We start from the raw sequence: 20,236 nt of genomic DNA, 5'->3' as shown, positions 1-20,236 counted from the left end.
ACACATTAAATCCAAGATAGGATTTTGTCTTGGAGATCAACATGTATCTCACCAATGAAACAGTGTCCAGACCATTTAAATAATGCATAGTGTTTATTAGTGTATGCAGTGTGCACACATGTACAGCATGTGTTTAAGTGTTTTAACTAGTTTTGTGTACAATCTCCAAATAATTACCTTAATTATACACCTAAATTTATAAATAGAATGACCCAATTGTACATTACCTATAACAGTTATTATTGTAGTTATTGTAGCTTCCTAGGGCTGTCAAGCATCCCAGGCAGATAGCATAGGAGAAAAATATCTGTGTTCCAGCATCTACCCAGACCTGCAAACATAAAGCAAAAATAATTTAGGAAAGAAGAAATATTTTCTGTTTCAGATCTGTATACAATAATTCATATATATTATAACCATAATGCCTTGTGGCCATATTTTTAGCTAGATAACCAGTTTAAAAATCCAAAGATCATTATGCGATAAAAAAATAAACATTGCCTTTTGGTTGTCTTTGTTGTTATTCCTTTTCCTCCTGATGTTTGTGATTTCTTTTATTCTAGTGAAGTATCTATTTGAAATATTAATTATTATTTTTTAGCAAACATAAAAGAAATACTCACTTATGGGGGGGCAGAACTCCTGTTTTATTGACAGAAAGCAGCTACTATGACTGCATGATCTTACTGTGGTCTAAAATTGATATAAGAGGCCAGGGGTTTTCTCTACAGTTAGATACTCAGACAAAGTACATCTGTAAACACTGCATCAGTGGAACTACTGTTTGTAGAAATTAAGTACACTGGGGAAAATGTTTTTTTTTTAAACTATAGTTTCCAGGGATTTTGGCAATGCGGATTGGAGTAAATGGAAGTTATAGCATACTACATCTACACCTAGACAGCAAGTTAAAGCAGGGTATTGTAATCTATAATTCCAATTGAAGGAAGGTAGATTTGTATAGGGATTGATATCCAGCAAAGAAGTCATTATTATTTCTCAGGAGAACCTCAATCACACTTTTAATTTTATACGTAGCTTTTTTCTGAATTCTCAAACTGAGGGAACAGGCAAAAATAATGAGATGATTAAGAAAAAATTCAAATTTGACAACCCCTATTTTGAGTGTTAAGCTTAAGTGCACCTGGTAAGGGATTTCTCTATGCTACATTCTATATATTTCATTATTTACATATATTTACACCTTGTACCTTCTCTTAGAAGATCAAGGCAAGGTTCATGTTTTTCTCATTCTATTACATCCTTATGACTGTGTCAGCTACAGTCAATCATCCATTTCTTTCAGAAAATTCTTTGAAAAATGTATTCATTTCTCTTGCTGCTTTAGATGCTGTGATGGAGATCAGTTTAGACATGGTTAAAAGCATTGAAGACAAATCTGTGAAGGGCTATTTATGGCTCCTGGACTTCTGAAAGGTACACTGCCTTCAGAATAATGATTGTAAAAAAACTATGCTCACTTTCTCACCACTTGCTAGGAAACAACAATGGAAAAGTCCTATTGCTATCTTGTCCTTCTGGGTTCTCAGATGCATCTGGCTGGTCACAAAGTGTTGAAGATGATATGCAGTTGTTCTGTTCCTAAAAGATTCTCCTTTAGTTCCTAGGTTAGGGACCACTGAAATAATCTGTGACAGCAAATTTTATACACATATATAAAATACAGTGTATGAAAAATAGCTATTTCTCTTGTTTGTTTGGAATCAATCAGCTTCCTTGGTCAATCACAATTTGTACCTTGTTTAATTCAGAAGTTATACTAGCATCAACCATTATTTTTAATATATGGGAAAGAGAAAGAGACAGGTAACAAAAACAACTATTCATGATATTCATTATATTGTTTTTCTACAGATAGTCCTCAACTTGCAACATTTCATTTAGTGACTGTTTGAAATTACACTGAAAAAAGTTCCTTATAACCATTTTTCACACTTACGACCATCGCAGCATCCCTATGATCACATAATGAAAATTCAGACGTTTAGACAACTGCTTCATATTTACGATGATTGTAGTATCCTGGGGTCATGTGATCACCTGTTGTGGCTTTCTGACAAGCAAAGTCAATGGGGGAGCCAGATTCACTTAACAACTATGTTATTAACATGACAACTGCAATGGATTCACTTAACAATTGTGGCAAGAAAGATCGTACAAAGGGCCAAAATATACTTAGAAAGTGTCTCGCTTAGCAACAGAAATTTTGGGTTCAATTGTAGTTGTAAGTTGAGGACTACCTGTGTTATGTTTGTGAGTCACCCAGAGGTCTGATATTAAGATGGGTAGTTAGGCAAGAATTTAAAATGCTGTAAATTAAAAAAAAAATTTCTTCTTTAGTATGATTTTTTTTCTAAATTAAAAATATAAAGATACGCCAGTCTTTCCTTGTAAGACAGAAAGGTTTCTAGACCAAGGCAGGAGCAAACTCATTATCTCTTGGTTTCTAGCCTGGAGTCTTAACCACTATACCATAATGATTAACTTGTGCTTACTGTATTTCTATATTTCTATATTTTGTTATTCTTATTCTTTTGAGTGCTGCCTGTGCCATGTTTAGATCCCTTCTTGGTTAGGGAACAGCAGGAGCCGTTGGAGTGCCAACAGACTCCGATAGTGAGGGACCCTATGAGTCGGCTCTGGATGATGTGGAGGACCCGGGGCAGGGTTCAGACTCCGAGCAGGGACCAGAGAGGCTGGTTGGCCACCAGGAGGCGCCTGAGGCATGGAGCAGTGGTGAAAGCCAAAGGAAGTTTGTCCCTGACATCAGGCCCTGGAGCAGTGGTGAAGACGTCAGGCCTTGGGAGGAGCAAAAGGAGTTGGTCCCAGATGCCTGGCAGAGATGGGCAGATAAGCGCTGGCAGCAATTACGGAGACATAGAAGATAATAGGGCCCAGGTGGTTGTGATTAGGCTCCTCCCAAGAGAGTATATAAGAAGAGACTTTGGGAGGAGACCTTTTGCAGGACACAACCGTTTTACAACCTTGTGTCGGCGTGACTCATCGTACGGTGGGGGGGTGTCAGAACAGGGAACCATCTGCAGGGCTGCTATGGAGACTATTTGGGATACCTGGTGGATAAAATCACTTGGATTCATGATGAGTTGGATTCTAGTTGTGCACATCCTATGAAATTGTCTTCAACAGTCTTGGGTTGTTATTTGGGAGGAATTCAATCCTGTTAGTCCTGAAGTAGATGACAAGGTACTGTGAGTGTGTTCTAGATCTATGCCCCTCCTGGTTGGACAAAGCTTTCAGAGATGATATGTTCGTATATGAGTATCTCCATATAATAAATGGCAGAGAAGACAGTTCTACCACACTTAAATACTCTCAGGATAGGCATGTTTAAATGTGGAAAATTCAATTGCCAACTTATAGTTGGCTCAACCCCATTGGCTTTCTCTTGTTCATAAACTCAGTAAAAACCTTGCTTGAAATATGGATGCTTCAACCAGGATAATTTGAGTTCTGGTGCAGAGGAATGCAACAAGTTTGAGTCCTTGATCTCTAATTAATAATTGTTCCTTGTTTTTAGCTGTATTGTTTGGGTTTTTTAAAAAAATATTTTTGTTCTGTTTATTGTACACAAACCACAGTAGCATAGTTCAAGTTGGGCAGCTCTATACTATAAACATTTTAGATACATATATTCATAAAGTATTATTTGGAATTAATTATTTGAACATATGTCCAAAATTAATTCCATAGGACTATATCATATGAAATGTAATGGAAGTACATAGTTTTGCACACTGGATTCTCCAATTTTATTTTTCTGATAGACTCTATTTTTGAAAGTTGACAACTTTCAATTCTCAGTTTACTATTAAATAGGTGAGGTAGAGTATAAACTAGCAGTGATGACCAAGATAAAATAAGTAGGGCTTCACAAAAAACATAATTAATTACATGGGGGTTTTTTTCCACCAGAAAATGCAGTGATCATCACTATTCATAACATCAAAAGAGACTTTTTCAACTCGTGGCAAATTAAAAATGAAAAGTATCAGTGGCTACTTGCTTAATTGTTATATAGTCACTTCTATTACTTCTGAGCTTTATGCTGAATTCCCATGCTGTTTGAAAGATTTTTATTTTCAGGGTGTGGATGAGCTGCCAGAAAAATATAATGCTGGCTTAAACAGAAGTTTGGTTTGATTCATCTATATTTTGATCTACTTTTATTTACAGAAGACTGCCGTTACCTACTTATTGCAGAGGATAGCTAATAGAAAATACTTTTGCTTTCCCAGTGCAAAGTACACAATTATTATTTTTCCCTACCTACTGTGCCATCAGTATAGGGGGGGGGGGGGGTGTTTGCTGCTGGTTTTACTACCGGTTCATAATCCTTGTGCGCATCAGACATGCGCTGCAAGCCCTCTGCATATTTGCAGAACAATTTACAATTTAAAATCCAACATGGCAGCAACATCAGCAGTGGTGAGGGAACCTGTTTGGGGGCGTGTCAGGCCTGGGTTGCTGCCGGTTCTGTGACCCAGGCCTGAATTCCACTACTGGTTCAGCTGAACTGGACCGAACCGGCAGCAACTCACCTCTGCATCGGTATCATATCCTATGCTTTCAAAGGTCCTCCATCAATGGAAGAAAGCTAGTGGCTCCCCTTTGCACTGCTGGACTCTCTCAAGCACTCACAATTGGAAGCGATGGGCATAGCTCAGCAACGAAAGAGGCATTTTTCCACATTCACCTGCTAACTAGTACTCCAAAAAAGAGAATCAGTTCCAAAAGAGTTTTTCCAGGCCATTAATTTCTTCCATCCCGCAATCTAGAGAAGGTCATCAGTATGAAGTGACATTCTTTTCATGCTGTTGGCCGTTCTCAACCATCATCAGGTCATCAGCCTTTAGGAAGTTCAGAGGCATGAAAAGAGCTTTTCCACATCTTTTGTTTACTCTCAGCTGCATCCAAAAGGCCTTTTGAATAGTCTGGAGAAAGCTTCAAGCTAGCTACCTCCAGCACATGCAATGGCATGGCCTGCAGTCAATAGCATAACAATATGGCTTCCATTGGAGCTACCCAGCTGCAGGAGAAGGCTCTTTCCAGACTTCTCCCACTGTGCAACCTCTGTGGGAGGAAGTTCAGGTTGGTTTTGGAGCAAGGAAAATGATCACTTCATGATGAATATGACAATTTTCACATGTTCACCCTACAAGCCTGTTGAAGGCTGCATTAATAAATAATTGAAAGAATATTTTTGGAATCTATCAAAACAACTGAAAAGAAAAAGTGTTTTTTTCCAGTGAAACTGATCAATCAGGGCAACCCTGTTCCCCCAAATATGGGATGCGGTATGCTACTTCCGCTTTTACCTTTCTGCCCCAACGGAGCCTTTGCAGGTAGTTACTTTTGTGACAAACTATTTTTGTGTTGGACTTATATTTTATAAACAAAGAAATAAAGGGAAGCTAGTATTATATTTCAAGCTATTTAGCTCTCGTCTAATGGGTATGGCTAGCTGACAAGAGCTAAATAGCTTGAAATAGATCTATACTAGTCTCTCATTATTTCTTTGTCGGTAAAATATAACTTCAGGAACTGAAAAAAAACTGCCCCTGAAAAGAGCAAACTTTCCTGAGCTACAGAATGACCAACTCAGAAGATTGCTTCCCAATTATCAGGAAGGCCAGCATAATTCAGATCTTCAGTCTCTTGGACATAGTAAATTTGGAATACCTAATCCAGGGTGCATGTGTCCAGTGGTGGGTTTGAAATAGTTTAACAACTAGTTCTCTGTCCTAATGACCAGCTGGTTGGTGGAGTTCAATGATCATGTGATTGGGTGGGTGGGGCCAACTCAATGTCACTCACGTTGATGGGCACTTCGCTTTAGTTGTTATAATGTAATAAGGGTTAACCAGAAATGAGATTTCTTCCAATAACCAGTTCTCTGAACTGCTTAGAAAGTTAACAGCCGGTTCTCTGGAATAGGTGCACGCTGGTTGAATCCCACCAGTGTCCCATATTTTTTGTGTATTCCCTTTCTTAAGAATCTACAAAATCTTGGCAAGAAACCACTGAATAATACAGCATGATTTAGCATATTTCTCTAGAAAAAAATGTCTTCAATAAATATAGCATAGTTTTTTAATGTAAATCTATCCAAGAAAGGGACAATTCATAGGTATTTGTTTCCAATTATTATACCCTGTTTCCCTGAAAATAAGACCTCCTCGGATAATAAGCCCAGTCGGGCTTTTGAGTGCATGCGCTAAAATAAGCCCGCCCCCCAAAATAAGCCCTTTCTGAAAATATGGCACCACAGCAGCAGCCATGAGGTGACCACGCTCGCCACCTCCTGCACCTCAAAAATAATAAGACCTCCCCAAAAATAAGGCCAAGCGCTTATTTCGGGGTCAAAAGAAAATAAGACTCTATCTTATTTTCGGAGAAATACGGTAGTGACAAATGACAAATTGTGTGTTGTGAAATCAGAATGCTAGTGCTGCCCATTTGTATTTGCATTGTGGCTTTGCACACATGATGTTGAGATGCACACTTCATCATTTGCTCTCTTGGACCAAACCTTTCCGTTTTTAAGTCTCCACTTGAAATGCCCAGCCTCTGAGGCTAGACGGACATAAACAGAACAGCAGAAATGTTGAATACTCAACTTTTGCCCAAAGACAAATGCAGCTTGCTACTCATCTGATTTGTGTCAGTTTACTTGTCTCAGCAAATAGCAACATACCATTTATCTCAAAAAAAGACCAGCAGACTTAGGCTTCATTAATTAAATGGGAGATCACATCTAAAATTTCAGGGCTGTATAATATATGGAAGAGTTGAAACAAATACCTTGGGAGAAAGAACTGGCAAACCACTTCTCTACTGTTGCTAACAAAACATCATGGACATGACCATGAAGTTAGGAAAAGTTGAACTCAATAGGAGGCAGACTTTTCATTTCACTTTGAATTAAATAAAATTCAGACAAATAAAAAAAATATCTATCATTACAGGCAGTCCTCGATTTACAATAGTGCATTTAGTGACTGTTCACTAAATTCACTTAACAACCATATTACTAATTTAACAACTGCAGTGATTCACTTAGCAAACATGGCAAGAAAAGTCGTAAAATGGAGCAAAATTCATTTAACAAATTTCTCACTTAGCAACATAAAATTTGGGTTCAATTGTGGTCGTAAGTCGAGGGTTATCTCTAGTTCCAAAATATTGAATTCACATTCAGAATAGAAAAGGATCAATTTGGGAGACAATTTTGTCACTGTGAAATATGCCAGCAGAGCCCCGATATAAACATAAAATATCAAAGCTAAGAGTTATGCACAAAATACTGACAAAAGTAAAACACAGATTTCATTGTAGTGGTATGTTTGAAAGAGCTGTGGCATAATCAGATATAAATGTGTTTAACCTTCCACCACGGTAACCCAAGCCTTTCATTACGATGTGTACATATAATCTTGTTTTGCCTTTCATTTGCCATGCTATTAACAGTTGTAATTAAACAGAAAAATAAAGTAAAACAAAGTATGCTGTCTAGATAAATAGCTGAAATGTGCTGTATTTGGATACAAGATTCACTCTTGTTTCTGAGATTGTACTATGGAAGGGGGGTTGCGGTATTCAACAACACAACTTCTGTAAGCAGAGGGGTTCATTAGCAGAGAAAACAGAACTTAAATAGTTAGGCAAAAAATGACTGAATTAAGCCTTTTCTTTTTCCTTCTTTTAACAGAAGTGATTCTCAAAAGATTAAAAGTAGGTTAGGGAAACAATAAAACAGCTATGTTTCTAGTGTCTACCTGACAACAGCTTTTGTGGCAGTGAATAATTACATGAAAATCACTTCCTTTCCACCTCTCTTTGGGATTTCTGAGAGTTGCTAAGCAGTTCCTCTCCTACCTTCTGCTAATGTTACTTACAGACACCAATGAATGGAGCACATTCATTATGGGAAAAGGAGAGAACGACTTAAGTACTCAAGTTTTGTTGTTGTTGTTGATTCATTGCTGCGTCCAGAAATAAGCACCAAGGCTTAGAATACTTTACACACATTGAAATGGTAATTTGTCCAAGCATGTTGAGTAGAAACCAACTTCTAGCTTAAATGAAGCAAAACAATTCTTGAAGAAAAGCCACACTTGTATCATGTTTCTGTGGTGCCAACCAATGTAGAAAGTCAGCTACCAAAGCAAGAGGTATTTGTGAGGAATACTTTACATACACTTTTCCCTTTCCTTTATTCATGAACAATCTAGTTGACCTATATTTTCATATTTAGTTGACAAGAGTTTTGGGCTTATTTTATGCTGTACTGAGAATGGATACTGGTAGATCTGATATTTTTCCATGATAACCACTGTTTTATAAAGAAATTAGGAGAAAACCAATCTACAAGTGTTTCGAAGTTTGAGTTTGGTATAGTTCAGTTATAGATATATAGAATTCTCTATTGGCCGAATGTGATTCAACACAAAAGAAATTTGTCTTCGGTGCATAAGCTTGAAGTGTTCATATAAACAACTATGTGATCATAGAGCATAGTTGCAAACATTAATCATAAGATACAACAAGTGATAATCATAGATTAGAGACTGCCTCCTGCCAATTACCTCCCTTCGACCTATTAGATCGCACAGATTGGGCCTTCTCCGAGTTCCATCCGCCAGTCAGTGCCGACTGGCGACTACGCGGAGGAGAGCCTTCTCAGTAGCAGCTCCGACCCTTTGGAACGATCTCCCCGTGGAGATTCGTACCCTCACCACCGTCCAGACCTTCCGCACAGCCCTTAAGATCTGGCTATCCCGTCAGGCCTGGGGATAAAGATTTTAATCCGCCCCACCTGAATGTTGAATGAATGTTGTGTTTTATTATTTTATTTTTATTTTTACTCACGTATTGTCTTATTTTTGTCTTGCACTCCCCCTCCTATGAATTGTAAGCCGCCCTGAGTCCCCTCAGGGAAAAGGGCGGCCTATAAATAATAGATAAAATCTAAAAATCTAAAAATCTAAATCTAGATAACAACAGGAGATGACAGTAGGAAAGGTGAGAAGATAAGAAAGATGAGATGATGAGAAGGCTAATAGTAAATATATTTAGGGCTAACACAATGCTGTGAGAATTAAGTGTTCATCAGAGTGATGGCATAGGGGAAAACCTATTTTTGTGTCGAATTGTTTTGCCATGCAATTCCCTATAGCAGAGCGGAGAAGTTGAAACAGTTTATGTCCAGGATATGAGGGGTCTGTAGATATTTTCTCAGTCCTCTTTCTGGTTCGTGCAATGTACAGATCCTCAGTGGAAGGCAGGCTGGCTGCAATGGTTTTTTCTGCAGTTCTAATTATTAGTTGAAGCTTGTACCTGTCCTGTTTGGTTGCTGCGCCAAACCAGTTATAGAGGTACAAATGACAGACTCAATAATTCCTATATACAACTGTATCAGCAGATCCTTGGGCATGTTTTCTGAGTTGATGCAGGAAGAACATTCTTTGTTGTGTCTTTTTAATTTTGGTTCCAGTTTTAGTGTCCATTTCAAGTCCTTGTAGATAATACAACCTATTGTATCGGCCTCTATTATTGATACTGTTTTGCCTGATATTGTAAAACGGAATGGGACAATTCACTGCAGCCAACTCACTGCAGCCAACTCACTATGGCCAATTTGCCTTGGCCAATATGCCATGGCCAACTCACTGTGGGACAACTCTACACGGCCAATTTGCCTGGGACAACTTGTTGTGGGACAATTCAACAGTTCAATTTAATTATTTAAAATATTTTTTTAATATTTTAATTTTTGTCACTCGCTTCATTTTGCCTCTGCTTTGCCATCCTTTCTTTAATTATTCTATTCTACTATTTCTTCAATATTAGTGGCACTCTTGTCCCATGGCAAGTTTTACTGTGGCAAATTGGCCATGCCCAGTGGTCCTATGGTGAGTTGCCTGCAGCGAGTCAGTTGTAGCAAGTTGGCTGTGGTGAGTTGGCTGTGACAAGTTGACCGTGGTGAGTTGCCATGGCAAGTTGTCATAGACCAGTTGTAAGAAGGGGTAGAATAGAAGAGACTCTTCTAAAATCTACCATGATCTTTAAAGCTTTAAGAGTGTTCAGCTCCAGATTGTTCCACCTTAAAACTCTCCTTTCCATAATCTTTAACTGGGAGAAATTGTGCACAGTAGGATAAAGTCTTTTCAACCATGTATCTAAAATGCACTAAATTCCAGAATCTATAATTTATGGAATTGAAATTTAGCAAATTTTACAAAACATTTGATGACATAAAAATTATTATAAAGCATTTTTAACATAATGCAAAATATCATAAGCATTTCTGATGTTTGACTGTGCTATACAGTTCAACATGGGCAATTTCAAGACAGACACTTCTCTGAATAGATGCCTGAATTATACAATGGATCCCATTTGATGTGACATTCCATGCGAAATAGTTTCATCATATTGTTTCTCTCTAGCTCCAGTCCAGTTTAGCCAGTCTGATAGTCAATATCAAATGATATGAATATAAAGATGGTTGTCTTATAGTTTATCTCCTAATTAGACAATCATTTTAATCAAAGTACACTAAGTTAAACAAGATTTTTTCCCCTGTAATGAAAGAACATATTTGATGATTTTTAAATTATTTGAAATCAATCTCAGACAAATATGCTTAGAACCAGAATTAACTAATATTAGATTTTGAATCAATGGAATCTAAGAAATTCAATAATTTCTATAGGCCTGTTGTCAGTGTAGACCATCAATTTAGATTGGTGGTTAAGGATAGAATCAGGATAGAAACCAGGATATCCTGACTTCTAGTCCTATTTTAGGCACAATGCCACCAGGATGATGTTTTGACAATTAGTCCTATGAAGTAGGAAAAAGCAAATCACTTCTGAAATCTTAATAAGAAAATTGCAGGGACCAGTTGCCAGGAGTCACAACTCACTCGAAGGCAGCAAAGCAATAATACAGCTGTCAGTGTAGCAAAGTCTTATTAAAACTCATAAGCATCTTATTTTATTTTGATAAAAATAACTTGTCCTAGCCAATGTCAAATTTTACACAATCTGCACACTCTTTTTTATTTGCTGCTTTGTTTTTGGGTTGGGCTATTAAAGCATAATAAAGGAAAAGGACAAAATACAATAAAAATTGTCTATTAATGGCTGTTGATCTTAAGAAAACTTCAGCTATAAGTATGGGACAGTGGTGGGTTTCAATTTATTTTACTATGGATTTGCTCATCCGTGCATGCATCTGGGCATGTGGGCGGAGCTGGGCCAAACTGGCAGAAACCCACCTCTGATATGGGGGAGGGGACATGCAATGTGGCTACCACAGCATGCCAAGTAATGAATATATGGAAATCCTAATTATTATAAGAATGAAACGATAGTACAGAATTAGTCTCTAAGTTATAAATTAACTTTTTAGTTTAATGTTCATTTTTGCCTCATTACGTAGGAAGATTGTGAAGAAGTATTACAATAAAACTTCACATAATTCACAATAGGTTAGCTTGTATCTTTTTTTATGAGTCCTATATCACTCTTTTCTGGTAGCTGCAGAACATCTTGTCATCAATTTGAGGAATGAGGAAAGCTGAAGGTCAATTACATCTGTAAAAAACATGCTGGCCATTCATTGATAAACAAAATATTGCTGAGTGTTGGGCTGATAGAACATTCTAACTAAGTTTTTCTGTGCCCCAAAAGGGTTTATCTTGATGTGCTCTCAGCAGTTTGGAACGATGGACTATTTAACTATGCAATTTTAACAAAAATAATACTTTTTCATATCAGAGTAGAGAAACTGGATACTGAAAAGTGGATCATTGATTGGTCCCTTTGTTCTGACCTAGGATTCGTGATACAGTAAAAAGTACACCCTTAGTCCCCAAAACCTTCTTTTTATTTCAAAGGCTGTGAATTATGTTCATTTACAGCCTGTAATGAGTCCAACAGTAGTCTGTCAAAGTCTTTCAGGATTCCTACCCAACTTCCTCACTGTCCAACTCTGCTGCCAGCTCCGCAGGCCATAACACCTTTCCTCATTCATCTGTGTAAATTAAACTTCTGCTTGCAAAGATTCTTAGGAACTTGCATCAACAAGGATATTGCAATTTTGTGTAAAGAGAAAGGGCTTTAGTGCCTAGTCTCTCATCATGTTTCAGCAATATGTAGGTGTTGCTGTGTAACTGTTATCAGCAATGCTACTAGGAATAGAGATAAAAGGATCAATAGATAGATAAATAGACAGGTACATGTGAACAATGTCTTTTTTCCCCTGCTGAAGCAGATCAGCAGGTTTACTATATGCTTACTATTTGAGGAGTTTCTAGTATGTGCTCATTTCCCCCCCAGTACTTTGTCTAAACCTCCAAAACCAAAAAGATTCATTTTAAACAATCTGAACTATTCCTCTGGGGAAAACAAATCTGAGACTGGATTAGCTTTAGAATCACTGATCTGTTTTGACAGGCAAGTGACCTTAATAAGAATGTTCTGACTGCCTGATCAAAATTTAAAGGAGTACCAGAAGCATAGCAAAAATAATATGATATAGTCAAGTGTATAACTCACTTTGTTCAACACATACACACACACACACACTTGAGGGCTGATCAGGGTTAAAAAGCTATAACATTGACACAGATCCTAGACTATAGAATATGCAGCTGAATTGTAAACAAACTGAGCAATTAATTGCAAAAAAGAAAAAAAAGCTATTAAGTGCTCAGAAAGGTAATTTGACATTCTGGTGACCAACCCAGAATGAATCCTGCAATAGTATTCTATATATTTGCCTTCTTTTGCAAATTGTGTTGCATTAATTTGTTACATCTCTTTAACTCTTAAAATAAAACAAACGCCACTCACAGCCTCTCAAATAGTGGTATTATGTTGCACCTAGTCCTTCATTAAGCTAGATGTTCCCGGTTTTTACAACCATTCATCCTACAGTTTAGCTTCCCGGCCACTAACCATATTTGTTGTTCAATTCTTTCTTTTTCAATATCTCATCAACTCCACCTAACCACACAGTTTCATGGCTCGCCTTTCTCTCAGCCCACTAATATATATTTCTATTTAATCTTCATTCATTCTATATGACCAAACCACATTAATGTTGATATTACCTACAGATCACTCACTTGTGTATTTAATTTAGAGTCATTCATCAGCCGTACATATCTGGCCTGAACTTTTTTGGTTTCACCATGCACTTCTATAGTATCCCATTCCCCTTATTTCAACTTATATTTGTATTTTTCTTGCTACATGCAACTCTAATTAGTAAGCAAGCTCTTACACATTAGGCATATGTTGTTGTGGATGCATCTTCTAACATTCATTCTTTATAACAGCCCATATACTGCTTTAACCAGAGGAAGCCTTCATCCAGATCAGGGGTGTCAAATTGGCAGCCTGCGGGCCGGATGTGTCATACCCAGTCCATGCCCACCCCTTCTCCGCAAATGGGGAAAATGTCACAAAACATCACGACGGTAACGTGAGACCGCGTGTTTCACACCCATGATCTGGGTGGGGGAAATTGCTTGCTGGCCTAGAACCAAAGTGAAGATATACTGCAGTAGTGGCAGTACTGATGCTTTGAACTGCTCTCCCATGAGATATCAGATTAGTCCCCTCTCAGGTGTCTTTTAAATTAATGTTAAAAACTAAGCTCTTTCAGAAAGAGTTCACGATTGAAATTATTCTTTTTCATTTTTTGTCATTGTTCAGACTGGATTTGGAATTTGTATCTACCCACTGACTCCTTCCTAAAGACCTGGGATAGGCAGATGTTGATGTTTTATGGCATCAAAAATATCCTTGCAGGATGTAAGCTATTCCAAGTAAAGTTGCCTTTTGGAATTGACTGATGATGAATTTGTCAATGCCAATGGTGTTCAAGTCATGCTGAGGTCATTTTGAGATTGCATCCAAGGTGCCTATAACTATTGGTACACCCTTGGCTTTCTTTGCTCTATTTCTATTTGCAGGCATTTGTATTTTGTTATCTTCTCCTGCTCCTTCTCTTCTATTCTGCTGTCTCCAGTTATTACTACTATTATTGTTTAGATTTATGATAGCTGCTCACTCCAAAAGAGTCTTAAAAAATATTCTCATTGAAGTAATACATGTAACTGTAGAATACAATAAGCAGCAATGTATAATGGATTTCTGCATTGTTTAATCAGGTGGACAGGTACTGTAAACAGGTAAACAGGTGGATGAATTCTAATTGATCATGATTCCTGTGTTTAAGTTCCAAACCACACATCTTGCAAAGAAAACGGTCAAAAAGCAAGCTGAAAAAGATATCACATGATGCTGAAGTGGTATCTAAAGCTGCATAGGGACACACATGAAAATTAAAGATATGATACAGGAGAATGCCATACCAAGTTTCATAAAGCATGTCCTGTTCCATGAACTGGCTCAAGTAGAAGCAGAAGGAATATTTCCAAAATGTGGCTAAAGTCTGTGTGCTTTCAGCAGATAAGAGGATAAAAGTGCCAGGAATTTTTATTTTAAAATTACTATTAATCTAATGTTATTTGTCTGAGAATACTCTTGCCTGGAATTGCTAACTTTGCTGTGGGACAAAATGTCAGTATAGGAGACCCATCGGAGACTTATTTACAGAAGGAAACTGATAATTCCAGTGCATTTCTCAACATAACAATGCATAGAGCGTTCTATCACATTAACAAACTTGTATCTAAGTAGCATCTGCAGAGAGTCATAGATCAAGGGCTTCAAAGCTGTCCAGAGGCTAGTGCTACTAAGACTACATTGTTGGACTCATAGAAAACAAGGACATAAACCTGCGAAACCTCGAGGCCATATCGCAGGCAGTGGTGAACTATGGCTTTAGTGCACAATAAAATAAATGTGAATATCAGTCACCAATTTCACTATTGATTTGGGGAATTGGTTTAGGAATTGTTTGACTAAAATAAATTTTGTATCATTTAAAGGAGAATATGATGTTTGAACTTTTTAAATAACAATGGTTCTCCAGTTTGGTCTAAAGGCTCAGCTCAGTTCACAACCCTATGAGCTGAGCTGAGAGAGAGTGACTGTCCCCAAATCACCCAGTTGTCTTTCATAATTAAGGGAACTAGAACTCACATTCACAGACAGTTGTTTAATAATCCCTCTCTCCCTCCTCCACCCAGCAGTAGCCACTATCCTGCCTGCTGGGAAGGAAAGGGAAAGGCAGGGGTGGGCTGCTGGAAGTTCACATGGGTTTGGGCAATCCTCTAGCTAGGATTCTGCCCAGTTCGGCGAACCTCCAAATGCCATCCTTGGCTGACCGTGCCCACTTTGTCCATCCCTCCTGGTCCTCCCCTCCCAGGAGTCTCCACCCGGCCTGTTCATCATACCAGGTAAGTACAGGGCTCGTGCAGACTCAGAGAGGGAGGGGGGAAATGGGCCTACCAGAAGTTTTGGAAGTCTGGAAATGGGCTGTTTCCAATCACTGGAGGACCTCCAGAGCCCGGGGAAGCAGTTTTCACCTTCCCAGAGTCTCGTGGAAACCTCCAGTGCCATGGTGCAGGAAGCCAACTAGACCATACCCACCCAGCAATGAGGCAATGAACCCATTGCTGCAATTTTTGAAGCCCACCCCTGGTGAAAGAGAAAAATTCTGATGCTGCATGCCTGATTCCCTTAAGAAAACTCAATGGAGAAACCAGCAGGAAGTAAAAGTTGCTCCTGTTTCTACTGCATTTTTTGCTTGCCTATAGTCATTCTATTTCTCTGCTTAGGTAAGGAAATATCACTGAAATGATGACCCACAGGGCACAAAATTAAATAGACAAATTTTCTTTTCTTTTCTTTTTTTGGTTAAAATCCCAGCTAGGTCAATCAGAAGAACAAAACAACCATATGTTCCCACATTAAAATTTATTATATGTTCTCATATGAAAACTTATGTTTAACAAATATTTTGCCAATATGTACTTTTATTAGAGCTAGTCTATGAAATTCTAGATACACAGTTTTTTTCCAACTGAAATTTAAATTCAATTATTTAATATAATTTAAATATAATGTATTGTTACGGACTTCCAGAGAAGAAATAATGTATTGTTACCATTGTGAGTGATTTTAGTATGCTGAAAGATAAGTCAAGAATTTAAACTTATAACTAAATATTCACACTGCCCACAGGCTTTCAGTTATCCAGTATGCTAAAATTGTAAACAATAACATCACTGCTAAATGATTAAAGTATTTGCTTACCATCTGGCTACAAATGGAAGGCGTGTTAACAGAAAATACACTTGAAACATTCCATATGTTAAGAATGCAATTTTCAATGCTGAACAATAGTCTATCACATGTGTGTTTTCATATTTTATATTAGCTAGAGCACTTCTTGATTGCAACAGAACATTAAAGTTGTTTAAATGTTTTGCTCTTTTTCCATCTGAAGTGGAAGTACAGGAATGAAATGAACAGCAAATGATCCATTTTAACTCTGATTTATTTCTCATTATGAATACATGATTAAAAAATGTGTTATTCAAGGTTTTAGAAGCCTTTTCTCGTTACAATGTTCTGCCCTGCATCAAACAAATTGATGGATGGGCAAATTACTGGGTGCTGGCTCTAGTATTTTTTAATAGAAAAATAATATTTATCTCACAGACTTGCAAATACTCAAATAATATTTTGAATACTGGTAACAGGTTGAAGTGTGGTGATAGAAAGAAATGTCTTTTTTTCTTATCTGTTCAAACACTACTGAGCCAGCCAAATAGGTAAAGGTTCCCATCACACATATGTGCCAGTCATTCCCAACTCTAGGGGGCAGTGCTCATCTCTGTGTCTAAACCGAAGAACCAGCACTGTCCGAAGACATCTCCGTGGTCATCTGGTTGGCATGACTAAATGCCAAAAGCGCACAGAATGCTGTTACCTTCCCACCAAAGGTGTTCCCTATTTTTCTACTTGCATGTTTTATGTGCTTTCGAACTAGGTTGGCAGAAGCTGAGACAAGTAATGGGAGCTCACTCCATTGCGCGATGCTAGGGTTTTGAACTGTGAATTGCCGACATTTCTGATCAACAAGCTCAGCATCTTAGCCACGTCCCTTCAAGCCAGCCAAATACCAAACTATTTAATTATCTTTCCACTCCCTGTGCACTTTCCCAATTTCTGTGCTTTGTCGGCTTCATAATATTTTAATTAATGTTTATCTTGAAAATGAAAATCCTCATCTTCTTAAATAAATTATGCATCCAGAAAAACTCCCTAGTATTCAGCTAATAAAATGAAGAAGCACATAAAACTGATGCAGTTTCCTGAAATACTCATGTAGTTTTATTTTTGATAAAAGTGCACACAATTAGTTTGTTTCCCATGTTTAAAAAGCCAAATCCGCAAACATTAGTACAAAAATGTAACCTATCAAATGATGAAGAGGTAGCCACGATTACAGTTTTCATGTGCTGTCTTTTGACAGATCCAATCATTGCAATTATACCATTTTCTGGCAAATTGAGAGGCCAGAGTACTCTTTGAGAAAATTGGCAGTGTTGTCTTGTAGTAGTAGATGAATCATGTGATAATTATTAGTATTTTATGAGTAAATAACAGATTTGGGGAGGGAATAGGCTTTCAATCATTTTACTTATTTATCACACTTTAGATAAACTGTAATGATGAAATGACATTCCTCTAAAAGGGATGAACATACACTGTGGCCAAAACAGTGCAGGAACTTCTCTGGGATTAAAGAGAGAACATCAGATAACTGGCATGTACTCTGCACAGCTCATTTTTTGTGAGTAAATGTCAGGAAATTGTATTTTTGCACTTGACTTGTGTTTGGCTGGGAGTCATGGGATTCCATCGTACTTATAACTATTAATGTCATCTACAAGGATGGACTGAGTGCATCTCTTAATCACTGGAACTTTATTTTTCTCCCCTTTAAAGGTTAAATCTCTGTAAAGGTTGAGAACTTTCAGATTGACACGTTTTACTGAAATGAGAAGTTGAATTGCCTTCATTTCCTTCAAATTTACAGTTTAACTGTAAATTCAAATATTTATATTTTTTGAATATATAGCAGAAGGATAGTTATTGTTGAATTTAGAAAGTTTTAAAAAGATTAAGGAATTGATTTAAGGCTTTGAAATTGATTGGAAGGATCCTCACTCGCAGGTAATACTTCTTTACATCCTGAAACTGCTAATAAGACTGAAGATTAGACACTAAAGAGCATCAGGTGGCTACTTTAAAATTTGATATATGGTGACAGGAATTTTTACAATCATTTAACTCTTTCATAACATCACTCACTGAATAAAACAAGCCCACTGAATAAAATTAAAACTGACTTACAAGTAGAATTTAAAATTACATTTTGCAAGAAGATGATCAGAATAACAGACTTACAAATAAAAATGATGACTTAAAAAATGGAAAAGAAATACACATAACCAGATGAAAGATCAGGATTATTTCCTTATTCTGGATTTACCAAAGGGATTTGCTGGAGTTGCTACATTGAGAATACAAAGTGGACTTGATAAAGATGAAATCAAGAACTTTTAGAAGAAGAGAAGATGAGAGTATGATAGAGCAATAAAGCAATAAATAAAGTAATAAATAAACCAAGCAATAAATCAATAAATAAATAAATGTTACTTTATTTTTTGACGGTTTTAAAGCCTGTTTTTGAAAGAATATAGAATTGGTTTATTTGACCAAGGTTAAAATAATGGATTGTTATTTTGGAAAATATTTAACATTTTTTTAAATCTGATCTGGATGATAATATTTATTTCTTTTAATGCTTCATTTATTTATTTATTTGAGTAGGATTGAGCATTGATTTTTGGAAGAGAAGAAATGGGGGTATTTGTTTAAAAGGGAAGACTGGATTCAGACTGGATGTCATAGTTATAGTTTATAGTTCTATAGTTCTATGTTTTATTTCTGATAACCCTTGACGAATTTTTACCGCTTAATGAGGATAGATGATAGATTTAATAAGGATATATAGTTAGAACAATTAATCAGTGGAACAACTTGCCTCCAGAATTTGTGAATGCTCCAACATTGGGAGTTTTTAATATGAGTTTTGGCAATATTTGTTGTCCAATCTCTTGATGACTGATTCTCAGTCATCCAGGTCATGGTTGTCCCAAAGATGCTTTTTTCAGAAAGTCCGGTTGCCTCTTGAAAAAAGCACCTTTGGGACACGGACCTGCCTAAGCAGTTAGCAATAGCAATAGCAGTTAGACTTGTATACCGCTTCATAGGGCTTTCAGCCCTCTCTAAGCGGTTTACAGAGTCAGCATATTGCCCCCAACAATCCGGGTCCTCATTTTACCCACCTCGGAAGGATGGAAGGCTGAGTTAACCCTGAGCCGGTGAGATTTGAACAGCTGAACTGCTGAACTGCAATCAGCTGAAGTAGCCTGCAGTGCTGCATTTAACCACTGCACCACCTTGGCTCAATCAGTTGGACTTGAAGACCTCCAAGGTCTTTTCCAACTCCGTTATTCTATTCTATATTCTATAAGGCTCTAGAGGTAGGTTTCTAAAAATTTGGTAAGATACAGAATGATGAGATTTTGGTTATATTTTACGAGATAGTAATAAGTTATTAATATTAATTATATTTGCTGGAAATACATTTTATTTTTAATTTGTTTTGTTCTACAGTTGTATAAGTTTTACTTTTATAACCTTTAAAAATATTGTGGGGAAAAATAATTTCATATTAGTTCTATCATTTCTATCTGTTCCCTCCCTTCATCTATGGATTTTTAGCTGCAACAATATTGTATAATGAGTGCCTGTCTCTCTTCTAATCCTACCCTTTTCTTTGGCTCATTAATACCAATATGCTTTCATTAGCTGTGCCTTTGTTCATAGTTCCTGGAATCTTCCATTCTCACTGTGATAAAAGCCACATGTTCTTTTGTTACTATCACTTCAGCCATTTGCTAAAGTAAAATTATTTAGAATTATTTTTAAGAACTGCTGAAAGGATAATATTTGCACTCCATTGGCTGCTTTTCTTCTAAGAAGCTAAAATTTTGCATCTGTTGAAATCAGTGTGTGATTTCCCTGTCAATAGATATTAGTGCTTCTCACACTTTTCAATTACTTATGCTAAAGCTATAATTCCCCCTTTTTAAAAGACATGTACTGCATTGTGAGCCTAATCATTTTATCTT

At 37.1% G+C, this 20,236-nt stretch overlaps 1 protein-coding gene across 1 annotated transcript in view; it reads right to left on the bottom strand.

Moving 5' to 3' along the window:
• SLC6A11 (solute carrier family 6 member 11) overlaps positions 1 to 20,236 on the bottom strand; it is a 100,637-nt gene that overhangs the window by 15,526 nt on the left and 64,875 nt on the right. The window contains exon 7 of the mRNA XM_032210182.1: positions 228 to 331. Coding sequence (XP_032066073.1) covers positions 228 to 331 — 104 coding nt within the window. The remainder of the gene's footprint in view (positions 1 to 227; positions 332 to 20,236) is intronic.

The sequence above is a fragment of the Thamnophis elegans genome, chromosome 2, assembly GCF_009769535.1.
Source record: "Thamnophis elegans isolate rThaEle1 chromosome 2, rThaEle1.pri, whole genome shotgun sequence".
NCBI lineage: Eukaryota > Metazoa > Chordata > Lepidosauria > Squamata > Colubridae > Thamnophis > Thamnophis elegans.
Note: the sequence above shows the minus strand (reverse complement) of the source record. Positions and strands in the feature narration are given on the sequence as shown.